We start from the raw sequence: 14,502 nt of genomic DNA on the forward strand, positions 1-14,502 counted from the left end.
TTTTTACTTAACCCCGAACCAAACGGTGGCTAAAGATGTGGTGATTCTGACAGCCAAAATTAATCATACCTGCTAATTAGGATCATTGGCTTGGTTATACAAAAGGCCCTTTTGGTAGAGTGTTAAGACTGCCTAAACTTTTTGTGGGTGGAAATCCATGCCCTATGCATGTAAAGGTAACTTGATCCGTCTCTTCGGGCCTTTTTAACAAATGCAAGAAAGAAAAATAAGCATGGTGAAAGGAGAGAGCAGAATTAATTAATGCTCTAGGAGAACTATTGCTGTCAAGGACCACAAACAGTAACCTGTGAGGACCAAAGGTGGGGGATACCCAATGCGAGCCCCTTGTTTGGCTGCCTTAAGCTAAGGCTTTTTTGGGTTGCACCTTTGCTTAAGAAGTGGGGATATGGCATTTTGATTAGTGAAAGAAGGGTGACTTGATCTATACCTTTCCAAAGGTTGGGTGGCTAAGTTGGAGCCCCACAAAGGCAAAATGGTTCACATATCAAACAAAACTGAACAATGGATAAAATAGTCATGGGTCTCTCTTCCAAAACAAGAGAGGATAAGCTTTGGAGGGAGCAGACGTCAGAATGAATAAGCCTCATTAAGAATAACCACTAGTGTACCGAAACTTCACAGACTCGAATAAATATGCCTTACATTCCCATACAGATAAGAAAAATTGGTCCTAGTTATAAGAAAGGTGCCCACAAAGCCAGATTTCTTAATACCAGGACCATCACTCTGAATGCTGCAGACCCTTCGGTATGTCAGTGTAGTCTCCCAAGCAAAACAGAAGAGTAAATAGTCAAGCATAGAACGACTGCAGTATCAAGTAACAAAAAATTCCAATTGTAAAAGGAAAAAAATTGTGCCATGCAATGGATTTATCAGCATAATTCTTTAATTTACAGACGCTGATGGAAAGAAAATGATGGGTTGCATGAAGGTCAATGTTGTTGATGGTTCTTCTTAGCAGTCATTTCCTGACTGTGATTTATATCTAGAATGAATTAGTAGGAAAGGAAGAGATTGATCAGCCATTATGCAAGTCACTGTATTGTGAAGAAAGGTGGTGGTGGTGGTTAATGCAAGTAACGACTAATGAGAACAAAGTAGGGAAGATGCTGTGTACTAAGTGAAAAGGAGGTGTAGCTACCTTAGCTTAGAAGAATACAGGAAAGATTACTTCATCGGTACCTTGCACAAATTAAAAGACAGGATATGGGAAGATTTTGGTATCTAACTAGCCAATCTATAAGTGAACTGGAGGAAGATCTCAATTCTTTCTTGTACTTTGAGCAAGTTGCCTGGGGAATAGTTATTATTACTACTGAAAAACACAAAAAAGATGGTTACAACACCCTGCAGATTTATCTATCCTCATTTATATCCATGAATCTTTATACAGACTCTCCAACATACATATACTCTTGCAAAATCTAATATGCCTTCAATTAGAGACCAACTGCCTCGGCAATTCAATGAATCTCACACCTAAAAGAGATAAGGATATTTCTGAAAAATTGCAGCATCTAAAGGCATAGAAGCAATTTCAAAGTTTCCTGGGTAAAATGTTCACATATGTATATAATTAGATGGTTTGCATAGAAAGAAATGTAAAAGCTCCCCTGCCTACTCCAGAAAAATTAAAAATAGAGGGACAAATCTGTCAAGTGCCTCGAGTTTTTATTCTGTGGCTAGATTGGATAGTTGCACATTAGTTACATCTGATTTTGTCATTTTTAATTGCTACATCTAGATAATCTCGAGCACTCAACACAGTTTTACAAGTGGAACTTTCATTGATTCTCTTTAAATATTAATACTCTCAGACCTTCTTGTGACATTTGGAACTACCAATACAACGCTTGACATCTCTATCTCAGACTTTCATGTGACATTCTTATTTCCTCAGATAATTGGAAGCAATAATGTGCTCTGCGAGCACCCAGTAATTGGAAGCAACAATGTGCTCTGCGAGCACCCAGTAAGCTTTCTTATAAATAAGGCAGTAAAGTTGAACAGAAAAAATCCATCTTGTGGAACATTGTGCGCCATTGTTATTGGAACATAACAAGACAATACAGGAAACTTACCAGAAAAATAATATAAATTTGAGAAGCAGAGAAACATTATTGCTGATATACCAACCGCTTCGCACTGAAAAGCAGAGTTGGTGTTTGTTGATGTAATGAACATTAACACAAATGCTGAAATTCCGAAGGGACCAGACACCAATGCCATGTTTGTCACAGTATGTTCTAGATTAATTATAGTAAGGAAACAAAGCAAAATTTCACAATTCAAATTATAATTTTTATTCCTCATTGGTTTTCTGCAACAAACAACATAACAGCTATATGAGGATGGACAGAGTTTGCTCAAGTATCAAGCAATTAATCAACAAATATTAGAAAGAAAACATAGTTATATCAAAATTGGTGGTGAAACAAATTCGCAAACTTGCATAATTTGGCTAGGTGAAAATTTTGACAGAATTTACGTTTACAACAGGTAGTTGCAGAGTGCCCAACTATATGCAACTCGAATCCCTCCCAAAAATGAATCTACGCATCCAATCAGATACCACCAAAGCCCTCGTACGCCAACTTACTTGTTTGCTGGACATTAAAAAAAATTTAAAAACGAAACTCTTAAGGGTGATGAGAGAAACTAAAATTGTAAATTATTAAACAGGGATAAATACATGGAGGGAATTGACATATGCACATATTAGGTAGGTGAAACCAAGGCAAATGATGCAAAGCTACACAAAATCAACAAAAAAAATGAAGGCGTTATTTAATAGGCAGAAAAGAGAAATGATATACCTTGCATACACAGAATACCAGAGCCACTGAGTGCTGTGGCCAATGGAGATCCAATCTCCTGGAAGCTGTGCTGCGGCTTGCTCTCCACCCAATGGGGCAAATTGACCAAAGTGCTTATATCTTGGATAATGAAACGCACAAACAAAAAATGTCAGTACAAAAAGTACAAAAATACTTACAAATTGGTGATCCATTCGATTCAGAAACTACAAGAACTCACATATTTATTTATATATCATGAAGCATAAATATTCCAGGTTGAACACAAAGAACATCAACTTAACCTTGATAAAAGCATGAGACAATTTTCAAGATATGCCCCTGTTCTTATCGGTGTACTAGCAAAGCATAAGAGGAATTGGATATACTTGTAAAGGTCCTTCCATATTATTCATAGATCTAATATAGTTGCAAGTCATTGTACAGCCTATCGGAGCATAGGAGCTAAGCGCGGTTCACTTTCCTGGTGATTGTATACTGCAGATTGAGCCAATTCCAGCTTTCATCAAAGCTGGAATTTTGAAGGCTCAAAATAAGGACCAGCCTCCATTATTTAGCTCAACTGTATAAAGAGAACTAAGGCTTATGTATGATTCTATGAACAGGAGAAGGTCATAAATCATTAGTATTAACATGAGGAAAATTTTCATTTTTTATAATATGAGTTGGAATCAGAAAAAAGGGGATTCAGTATATAGGCATCACAGCATGGTCTAAAGTGAAAATTGAGTGACAAATGGCGCTAGTGACAAGGGATGTTAATAAACATACCTCTCCAATAAATATACCTCTTCATGTTCCATTTTAAATAGTAGGTTTAACCAAGGATTGTACATCAAAATGACAAAACTGTTTCCTAATTTGCTAGAGGTCGAATTTCCAAATATTGTAATATCAATGTGTACAGAATAGATGGTCTAGATTGGAAATCACCATTATAATTACCAATATTGGCTGATTAAACACATATTGGAGGATTAAAAGAAAAAGATGATAAAAGAGCATGTACCGGAAGGGACGAAAGCGATGACGACCAGACTCCCTGATTCGGAGTGGACCTTCAGGATTCTCATCGCTGTACTTCATTTTGTTAAAACAACGTGCAAGATAATTTCCTTGTTGTGCAGCAACCTATCCCGAATATCATAAAAGAATCAAAAAACACCACAAAATACATTAAAAAAAAAAATACACGTATAATAGTGGTAGTCCTATTTACCTGAGCAGTTGCAGGAAGATTTTTGACTTGTGAATCCACATTAGCGAGAGCTTTTTTGAACTCTTCTATGTTCAATTCTATAGATTCCTTTTGAATATCACCTTTAGCATCCTTTATCAAATCAGCAATGCCCCTCATTTGCTTACTTTTCAAATAGAGCTCCACTTGTGGATATCTTATGCAAATATCTTCTAATATATCTTGGATTTCCTTCACAGTCAAGGTTCCAGAATTATCCTTGTCTGCAACCTTAAAAATCGCCGATATATCCTCCTGGAAGTGTACAAGCCTTAAGTAGAGCAATAGAATTTGGTTAACTTTTTACTAAGACTTGTCAGGATAGAATGCAAGGTTCATACCATTACTTTTCGTTGAGTTATCGTAGCACAATCACCAATTGCATAGACATCCTCACATTCACGGACTCTCAGCCATTCGTCAGTTGCCAAAACACGCCGATTACCCTATGAAATTAGAGAGAGCATTTAGACCACGTACAGTATATACAATTTCCAGAAAAAAAGACAAGAAAGTCTAATTCATAGAAGGAATCGTAAGACAAAGTCTATTACCTGACCAATTTGTTTCATGAAGTTGAGGATAAAAGGACGAGTCCCAATACCAGTAGACCAGACAGCCATTCCATAAGGCACAGAAACCTCCCCAGCGGATGCATTTTGCATGGTGATCAGACTATCTGAAACCTTTACAACTTTATATCCTGTTTTCACTTCAATGCCATCTCTTTGAAACTTCTCTTCGGCGAATTTAGTTATCCTTTTATCGAACCTTTTGAATGCAGCGACAATAACAACATTCAAATATCAAAGGGCATAAAACACATAAGCTTTGTATAGAAGCTGCAATGAACAATCAGAAAATTGCGCTGATTTCAAGGATAAATACCTTTTTCAACTAATCTATACAGCAGACTTGCGAGCTAGAGGTACTTGGAAAGGAGAGACCTCTCCAACTGCTACCCATGTAAAAGCTTATGCAATTTTCATTTTTCACTGGATAACGTACTTTGAACAACTATTTTTCACTGGAGACTCTATTTTGATTTTCCAGACTTGGTTTGTTCAAAAGCCTACAATTCTCTTCCTAATCCTGACTATGCTTGTCTAAAATAGCTTTGTATCCAATCTCTTTCAAGTGCACATGTGACGCCCCACTTCACAGGGGGCCACCTATCCTAGAGCTACTCTAGTCCTAGCATATTTAACCCTCTTAACCTCTCGGCCTTAACCACCGTCCAATATGTTATAGCCTAGTTAAAAGGTTTAGCCCTATTATACCTTATATGTAGGGCTAATTCAAAACCTAGGGGTGTCACATTCCTTCCCCCTCTTTAAGCGCTAGCGTCCTCGTCAGGCTCAAGCACACTCACAAGTAATAGGCAATGCGATTGGCTTTGATACCAACTATGACGCCCTACTTTCCGGAGGGTCACCCATCCTAGAACTATTCTAATCCAAGCATGCTTAACCCTTTTAATCCCTTGAGTTTTACCACCGCCCAACATGTTATAGCTGGGTTAACAGGTTTAGCATTATTATCCAAATCCTAGGGGTGTCACAGCATATCTCTAGAGTAAATATCTAGGATGGAGTTAAAACAATATAAATCCATTATGTGCATACTAACTCCTCAATGAATCAAACAAATGTTTACTACGTAGTTTTTGTCATCATGCATGTTTATCAGAGAAACATTAAAAAAATATGAAACATCATGTTGATCTATTAAAGTTCGCAACAAAAATCCCAAAATAAAACAGAAAAGAATGGAAGAGCTCTGCAATAACATCCAACTTTCTTATGACTAGTAACAAAGCAGAAAGGCCTAAAAAGGTATTAATTCTCCCTTACATGGTCAAGATGTGTCCTCCGGCTTCAATTACTGATATCTTCACTAGGTCACGAATCGCAGGATACAACTTTGACAAATCTTCGGAAACAAAATCGTGCAACTCTGCAGCAAATTCAACACCAGTAGGACCACCACCAACAACTACAAAATGGAGATTTCTCTTTTGCTCTTCTTCACTGAGGTATGGAAGGCTGGCCCTTTCGAAGCAGTCCATCACACTCCTCCGGATTTTTTGAGCATCCTCAATTTCCTGCACATGTATAATTACAGTACAACCAACCAAAAGAACTTAAATTCATGACCATGAACCAAGATAGTCCCTTATTGTATGGAGAAATTGAACACTAGAAGCTGATTATTTATTATATGCCCAAAAGGGTCAAAGACTTAGAACTTGAGAGTGGTGGGTAAATTGGTGCAGAGCCTTAACAGTCATTAACAATTAACTATTGATGGTTGATACCAACTCTACCTTAAAAAATCTATGAACAATGTGAGATCAATGCATCCTTGCATCTTACTTCATTTTTATATAAAAAGTGCATGTGCTTGATTTACACCTCAATAACATAGCAAAGTTAGCGTCCATGCCAGTGAAGCAAGCAGATTTACATATTTTGTTGTGATGGATGTGTACCTTTAAGAAGTGGCAATGCTCCTCTACACCAGGGGTGTTAAACGTATTGGACCTAGCTCCAACTGCTATGACCAGGTAATCATAATCAACCACAAATTCACCAGTACCATCCAAATTTGTACCGATATCTGAATGGCAATGAATTTTCTTGTTTGTTGGATCGATCTTGAAGCACTCGGCTTCCCAGAATTTAATGTCTGCCCCTTTCTGCCAAAGCAAAATGAAGAACAAGCTGATGGCAAAGTTATGAACAGGAAAAGATAGCTCTACTTGTCCAAAAAGAATCATGCACATAGCTGCAAATAGATTGCACACATGAGTATAGGACTACTCGTCTGACAAGTTCTGTCTGCTTATCATGTTTGTGCTGAAAAAGATTCAATAATCATTGCGAGGCACTTCTTCATAGTTAATTCTAAAAAACAGCGAAATACTATATTCATTACAAACTTCAGCAGCCCCTCAATCCGAGAAAAATATTATTAACCAAGATGTGAACTTTATTCTTATCTATGATTTTCAGATGCTGCCTGACCTGCATCGCATAGCGAAAGCCAATTTCTTCAAACTACTTGACAACAACAAGACAGTGGATTCACTCTTCTGATCTTCAACATTTAGCATCATCAAGATCTAAAATTGATAGATTGCAAATACTTTCCAGGGGATCTTACATTGTTACAAAAATTGAAGTTCTCATTACCAAGCCAAAACAGGATGCTTGGCGTAAAAAAAAAGGGGAAATAGGTGTGGTCTTTTTGAAGCGGAAGTGATAGTAATAACCTTCACTTCCACTTCTCTATCTATATTATAACAGGAAACCACTTCTTCTTTCGCAACCACTTGTTTGCGGGAAAAGAGGGAAATAAGTGTATAAGATCAACTTTACCTACATTAAGACAAATAACTTGTAACTATGTAAAGGCCATTCATACCTTGTTCACTACTCTGCGAATTGGCTCAACAATACTACGTGGTTCAACAGTCCCACATGTGACGCTTGGAAGCAAGGGGGTAAATGCGAAGTAGTTGCGAGGTGATATAATTTGAACGTCGTATAAGGAGCTATCAATATTTTTCAAGAAAGTTGTGCCGGCCCACCCAGTTCCAAGGACCACCACCTTCTTCTTGGGAGCATTTTGAGATGACTCGGCGTCAGACTTGGAGTCAGCATAAGCCACAAGACCTCCACTACTGCAGAATTAACAAAATGAAATTTGGATTCAGCGCGTATGGAAAATAAATGTTTCGAAAAACTAGCAGAGGATGCATTTCGATGGTAATTACCAAAATGCATGAAAAGTCGCAACTTTTTACATTTGCAAGAGTTTTCCCCTTAAACACAAATATGCTAGACATTAAAATTTTGGAAACTCACTCAAGTGGCAAAAGACCAACGACCTTGTTGATATCTGAGGTACTAAGTTTGAAACCTAACCTAGTTGCTTCACATTTTTTGCTACAAATAAAATAATGAACAACACGGTAGCACTTCTCTCTCTCAGGAAAAAAAAAAAATGCAAGCTCGGTTACTGCCGAAGAAGGTTCAAAAAAATCGACAAGAACAACAGTAAAAGCAGCTAGAATTGTGCATCGACCATTAGAACAACAATAGATGGCAATAATTTTTAGACGGGAACTAATTTATCCTAGGGAATCAACTATTCGCAGGTTACATCGAAAGTAAGCACGATCATATTGAGGGTAGATCTAAAAGAACAAAAAAAGGAAGAAAAAGGAGCAATCCAAAAGCAAAGCGAACCCACCACCGCACGTTCCAGTCCTATTGAAACAGAAAGGTAGATACTATACATGGGCGGATCTCGCAGTCCATGGCGTAAGCATAGAAGGAAGAAGATGAAATTAAGCAGAGAGAGAGAGACCTCGCGGCGAGGACGACGACGAGCTTGGAGAAGGTGGGGCGGTGGTTGAAGGCTCGAGAGGCGCCATCCAGGAAGAAAGCGGCGAATCTCATTTCTCCGGCGATCAGGGAAAAGCGAGAGAGAGAGAGAGAGAGAGGTGGACTAACTCTTCTGAGCTTTGGGAAGACAACTAACGAAAAAGCAGGAGGACGCGAAGAGGGGACCGGCGTTGGTCTTGTGATCGCCTTCTTCCTCCTCCTGCTATTTCTACGTCGGGCACGTGGCTGACCTATCCGTTCATTAATTTTTAAAATAATAATAATAAAATAATGATAATAATAATAATAATAATAATTACCCACCTACTCCTGCAAAATTATTTAATTTTTATATTCATTTTTTTTAAAAAAACGTAATAAAATTTTATTCTCCGAAACTTTTTTTTTCTTACATATATTTTTCTTGAAAGATAAAATTTTATTATCTCTCTCANAGATTACAAAAAAAAAAAAAAAGAGAAAAAGTTACTGACTATTTTTAGCACTAGACTAATGTAGTTTTATAACTTACATATTTTAGAAAATTATATTTGAAAGGCAAATTAGTGTTTTTTAGAGTTCATGGTTATTTTTTAATAGCAGACTAATAGAATTTAATTCTAAAAATAATTTTTTAAAAACTTTTTTTTTGATTAAATATAATTTTCTAATATAATTTTTTAAAAACTAAAATTGTAGAGAAATAGATCTAACCATTTACATTTTTACAAAATAAATATAAGAGAAGGATTTTTTCTTTGAGGAATATATGGGCAATATCTCAAAAAGCATTTAAAAGAGAACATGTTGGACATTTAAATTTTGGTTCTCAATTGTAAATTATCATTCACAATCTAGTATATAATTAACTTGTTTTAATTATCTATTTATCTGAAATTATGTTTTTTTACTGTTTTCTTATTTTCAGTCAACCAGTGTTTTGCTGTGCTGGCGCGTGTGTGTCCCGGAAGCAAAAGAAAACCTTCACTTCTCTCGCCATATTATGGTTGGAAAACGCATGCCCTTCCCATTTCCCATGAGAACAGATGGAGTTGGGGAGAAAAGATTCTCGCGCCCCACGTTCTTGGAACCTAGCCGTCACCGTCCTTTCTTCCGCGAATTAAGTGACAAATTAATCAATTGATGATCAATTGGTAAGAGAGAGAGAGAGAGAGAGAGAGAGAGAGAGAGAGACACCCATGACCCAACAACCGAGTTGGACGCCGACTTTGAAAACCGATTGGTCAAACAAGCCAGCCTGGTCAGCCGTGCAGCCCAGCTTCTCTAGAAGGAATCCAACAAGCTTGCACCCCACCCACAACCATACCTGGCCCATCCTGTTAATAATAAGAATGGGCCATCTTTTTAGACCGATCAGGCCCGTATTTATACCCCGAGACGAATGCTGCGTGTCGCCGGGCTTGGGCTCACATTGAGCTGAAAAAGAAACCTTCACTTGCATTCGGAATGACTCAAAAGGAGCCTTCACCTGCATTCGTAATGACTCAAAAGTGTTGTGCGCTTTCATAAACAAGTTTGAGACTTCGTTTGGAATTATAAAAAATAAAAAAAAATGTAAAGAAAAACTAGGATTGCAGGAGAATTGTATTATGATAAGAATGTGACATGAAAAAAATAAAATCATTTCTTTCCATCAGCTTAGCCACGTCATAACAAATCGATTATCATATACTTTTACACTCACCATTGTAGTCCCTCCAAAAAAAATAAAGAAAAAAAAAATATCCCTCCACATTTTTGATCCGTTTTGCAGTAATAGAATAAGATGACCCTCTATAACCAACAGCTCTTAGTAGTTTACACGCAAAATTGGTCGACAAACACTAGTATTGTTTCCACTGCAAATGCTCCACATGACCACAAAATGTCGGAAACCTTTGAGAGTTGGATCAAGCATTAGATGAACGGAGAAGAGATCTTATAAAGTGAGAAAAGTCTGTTGCTCAACAAATGATGTGCTCCCTCAGAAAAAAAAAAAAAAAAAAAACCCTTAAAACAACAATAAAATAGCCTGTAAAATGTCAGCAACTATATAAATCAAGAAAATGGCTCCAAAAAGATAGCCTGAATGCTAAGCCAGCTTAGAAGAGCAGATAAAACCACCTCGATGCAACCATGCCAAATGATAAAAGGTGCCAATGGATCCCGTAATTCATAAAAACAATAGATTATGGACTTCCACTTACACAAGAATATTTTTTTTTTTTTTTTTTGAGAAATAGATAGCAAGCTACCTGCTTCATTCATTAAGTAAAATGAATTAGACATACATGATGGAAGCAACTGGGGCCTCCTGACCGAGCCGACAAAACATAAAGGCAGGAAATGTGGAAAACAAGCCCGTGCAACGGGAAGCGTAAAAACAAACAAAACAAATCAGAACTAAAACAAAACAGGGGAAACGAGAAAAACAAGGATAACAGGCGTAGTAAAAGAGAGTAAAGTGAGTAAAGATATAGCTTAGATACCCATAGCGTCAGTCCAGTCTTTGATGAGAGCGCCAACTCGTTCCAGAGCCCGGGAGGCGTCGGGAGACCCCTCCCCAAAGATGATCCTGTTTCGCTCCGTCCAAATGACCCACCAAATTGCCGCTATCTGTGTTAGACTGTTCGATCTCGCTCGGGTGTTTATGTTATCAGAGACCTGAATCCATATCCGCCGAACATCCCCCGCGTCGAAAACGGCCGCCCCAGTAACTCCCATTTCAAGACGAAGATATTTAACAAAGATACATTCGCCGAATAGGTGGTCGCAGGTTTCTGGGAATGACCCACACAACATACAATGCATGTCCACCGAACTCCCCCGACGAATCAATCTGTCCGCTGTAAGTAGTCTCTTGCGCAGTAGAATCCAAATGAAAATCTTTTGCTTGAGCGGGAGTTTTAACCCCCAGAGATGATCATACAGTGGATCAATCTGACCAGCATCAGTGACGAAGTCGTAAAGGGATTTCACAGTAAAATTTTGATTGGCGGTCCATCGCCACTTTAGTATATCTTTAATGCCCGAGGGGCTATTACAAGATAGTTGTACATACAAAGATTGGTCTTATTTGGTACATGAGAGACACTCCGGAACCAGGAATATTGTTGCACCTATTTTGAGTTCTGACAATTTCTAGCTGCATTTAAATGAAAATCAGAGGTGACCCGCAGATGTACATAAAACAGTATCTCTCCACATCTATCAATCAGAAGTTGGTTGGAAGAACTTTTAAACTCAGGTTTCAGTCCTTCGCTGCACTTTCCAACAAAGAAATTCACTCTACAACAAAAGAACGACTATGATTCCACTAACTGAATAATGTAAATTCACAACAAGAAAAACAGAACATGCACTTAAAAGTTAAAGAGAGAAATAATCTTGTGCTGTTATTTAACTCCAATCTCATCTAACAGGAGACGAAGCTGATGACAACACCCAATTTCTGAGCTTTTCAGCCTCCATCCTAGTCGCACATATTCAGGAGGAGGATAGTTAAGCTCAGATCACGTTAATCATTACTCCAAGGCATACAACGCCCAAAAAAAAAAAAAAAAAAAAGGCCAAATGATCAATACAAAGCAATCCTTTCCATTTACGAAGCCAAATAATAGGCTAAATTAAAATAAAAGAACACTAAGTGCCATCACATATAAATGCCTCAGAAGTATCTGTTGATGTCATATAAAGTGCTGCTTCCACAAGTAGGTTCTCCCTGCAAACAGGGACTTGGTTCCACAGCACATCCATTTTGCAGACAAATCATCATCAGCGATTGGGCACATCGCTAGACCTTAGATCTATACATCCATGCACCCAGCATCCATTGCTCACTAATCCCAACTCATATTTGAATTTAAAGTTAGAAGATTGATGGACCAACCAATGAAAATGCAGCACACGACGTATTGTTACACCTTTTGGGCAACAAACTTAAATACTTTTAAGAGCCTGAGGTGCGGATCATCCAACTAAAAAGTGCAAGGGCTAAAAAAGAAACATAAAATATAGGGACTAAACGAACAATACAGCCAATGAGGCAGTGATATTGACAGGGCAATAACTTGTTTTACAGAGACACTGATCAGACACATTAAACATGTACTCTCCACAGAAAAACCGCTCTTCCAATACCGGTACACAACGCAATTGCACACTAATTGCGTATAAAATGACACAATATTAAATAAAAACTGTCAAATAGTACAGCTTGGCAAACCATCCGATTCCTCAGAATAGTCCATCAATATCAGTTGAATGTAGCACTCCAAGTAGGTTCTCCCTGCAAAAGCAGGGACTGGGAGCCATCTACACCTCAAAACTTTGGACATATCATCATTGGCAACCAAAGGCTGATTTGCTTCCATTTTATAACACTAATAACCATTGAATAAAGGCATTAGACTAACTAATAACAAAGGATAGCATCAAATCTAACTACAAGATTTTCGTAAAGCGTAATTTGAAAATTTTAACTCTATTAGAAAGTCTCTTGCTTTAGATAGCAAAATCCTAGCAAAATCCTTTTAAATTACCATATAAAATATGAATCGACAAGTGCAAAGAAAAACCAAACAAGCTTTGGTAACAATGACAAACAAAACTCACACTAAACTCTAAATTATTTACACTAGTAAGCGCAGTCAAGAAAATAGTGTTTAAATGCACATGAAAATAGTAGTGCAGTTTTTTTTTAAAAAAAATGAGTATCTCAGATAAGTCCATTTATGTCATTTGAATATAGTAACTCCAAGTAGGTTCTCCCTGTAAGACAGGGACTTGGAGCTATCTACATCTCAATACTTGGAGAGATCATCATCGGCAACAAGAAAAGGATTCATCTTGTTTGAAAAACGAACATCAAACAGTAATGAAATTTATAACAAGGCTCAGCATTCCTCAGCTTCCTCAATCATGAATTCTCTGAAGCAGAACTGGCATTTGAAGCTGTTTTTGATCTTCACAGCCCATCAATAAATCCAACAAAACTTTACAACTAAACTCCCAAAACATATCATATTAGATAAAATAAAAACAACTTAATAAAGAGCGTTCGTGAGTCGGCTCATATTAAGAAATTCAACCATTATTTTCCCTTGTACTTCACATATATGGATATCAGAAGCGCGGGTAAGTTATAATCATTGCCGACAAAAGTGATTGATTTACTGAACATGAACTATAAAATAAATTCTGCATAAATGTTTAGAAATTCAGTCTTTAATATAGTGAGAGATTTTAGAGGCAAAACCACGGAAAATTGGTGTACCTCCACGTTAACCCCACCGATTTTGATCTCTGCCTCCATGACTAGACTCTCTTGAGTATCGAAATCTCAAAAAGCCAAAGGTGAGGTGAGGCATAAGAAGAGAAGCACAATACAATAACATAAGAAATCGATGATGGATTAGAAATTTAGCCATTACTTTGACACAGATCAGTCAATGGAGAAGTCGTGAACTGCAACACAGAACGGCATCGATGTGGCACGGGCATTGGGGCTTCCTTCCTCAACGGATTCCTCGGACAAGCCCGGGGTCGGCTCCGTGCAAAATGTCCTTCCGCTCCATGAGCGCAATAACTATTACTACTATTTAATCCAAGCTATTAGCGAAGACCTCGGAAAAGATCAAATTGATTGTGCTATTAAAATGCTAAAAGTAGCGATTTGGGGCCAGCAAAACCCATCTCCATAATCTTCAACAAAGCTCCCAATGATGAAGAAAAAGATCGAAGCTTTATTATGGTACGTGCCAAAGATAAACGAATAGTGGTGGCAAAACCCGCAAAATCCTCTCAAATTTGCAACCAACAAAGGGAAGATTTTTTTTTATAAAAAAAACAGAAGATTAAAAACAGATCAAAAGCTTCTGCATAATAGAGACACCTGCTATCAAAGCATCCTCCAGATATATACAATAGCACTGATGCTTTAAGCCTTCAATAGAGCGAAGCAGAAGTAGGAGGCGGAGGTAGAGAATAGGCGGCCCCCAACCGCTATTTATAGGAGGAGAAGAAGAAGCGATCAAAA

At 37.7% G+C, this 14,502-nt stretch overlaps 1 protein-coding gene and 1 long non-coding RNA gene across 2 annotated transcripts; both read right to left on the reverse strand.

Moving 5' to 3' along the window:
* Window positions 2,301-8,687, reverse strand: LOC109724665 (external alternative NAD(P)H-ubiquinone oxidoreductase B2, mitochondrial-like). The gene is made up of 10 exons (XM_020253554.1): window positions 8,449-8,687; window positions 7,501-7,759; window positions 6,566-6,772; window positions 5,928-6,178; window positions 4,629-4,845; window positions 4,416-4,520; window positions 4,057-4,329; window positions 3,847-3,968; window positions 2,838-2,957; window positions 2,301-2,627 (listed from the first exon to the last, which is right to left on the reverse strand). The coding sequence occupies exons 1-10, from the start codon at window positions 8,538-8,540 to the stop codon at window positions 2,540-2,542; spliced, it is 1,734 nt and encodes a 577-aa protein (XP_020109143.1). The 5' UTR covers window positions 8,541-8,687; the 3' UTR covers window positions 2,301-2,539.
* LOC109724909 lies at window positions 10,887-14,460 on the reverse strand. Its single transcript, XR_002220113.1, has 2 exons — window positions 13,741-14,460; window positions 10,887-11,753 (listed from the first exon to the last, which is right to left on the reverse strand). It is a non-coding gene; the product is annotated as an uncharacterized LOC109724909 (long non-coding RNA).

This window comes from Ananas comosus, linkage group 19 (genome assembly GCF_001540865.1).
Source record: "Ananas comosus cultivar F153 linkage group 19, ASM154086v1, whole genome shotgun sequence".
NCBI lineage: Eukaryota > Viridiplantae > Streptophyta > Magnoliopsida > Poales > Bromeliaceae > Ananas > Ananas comosus.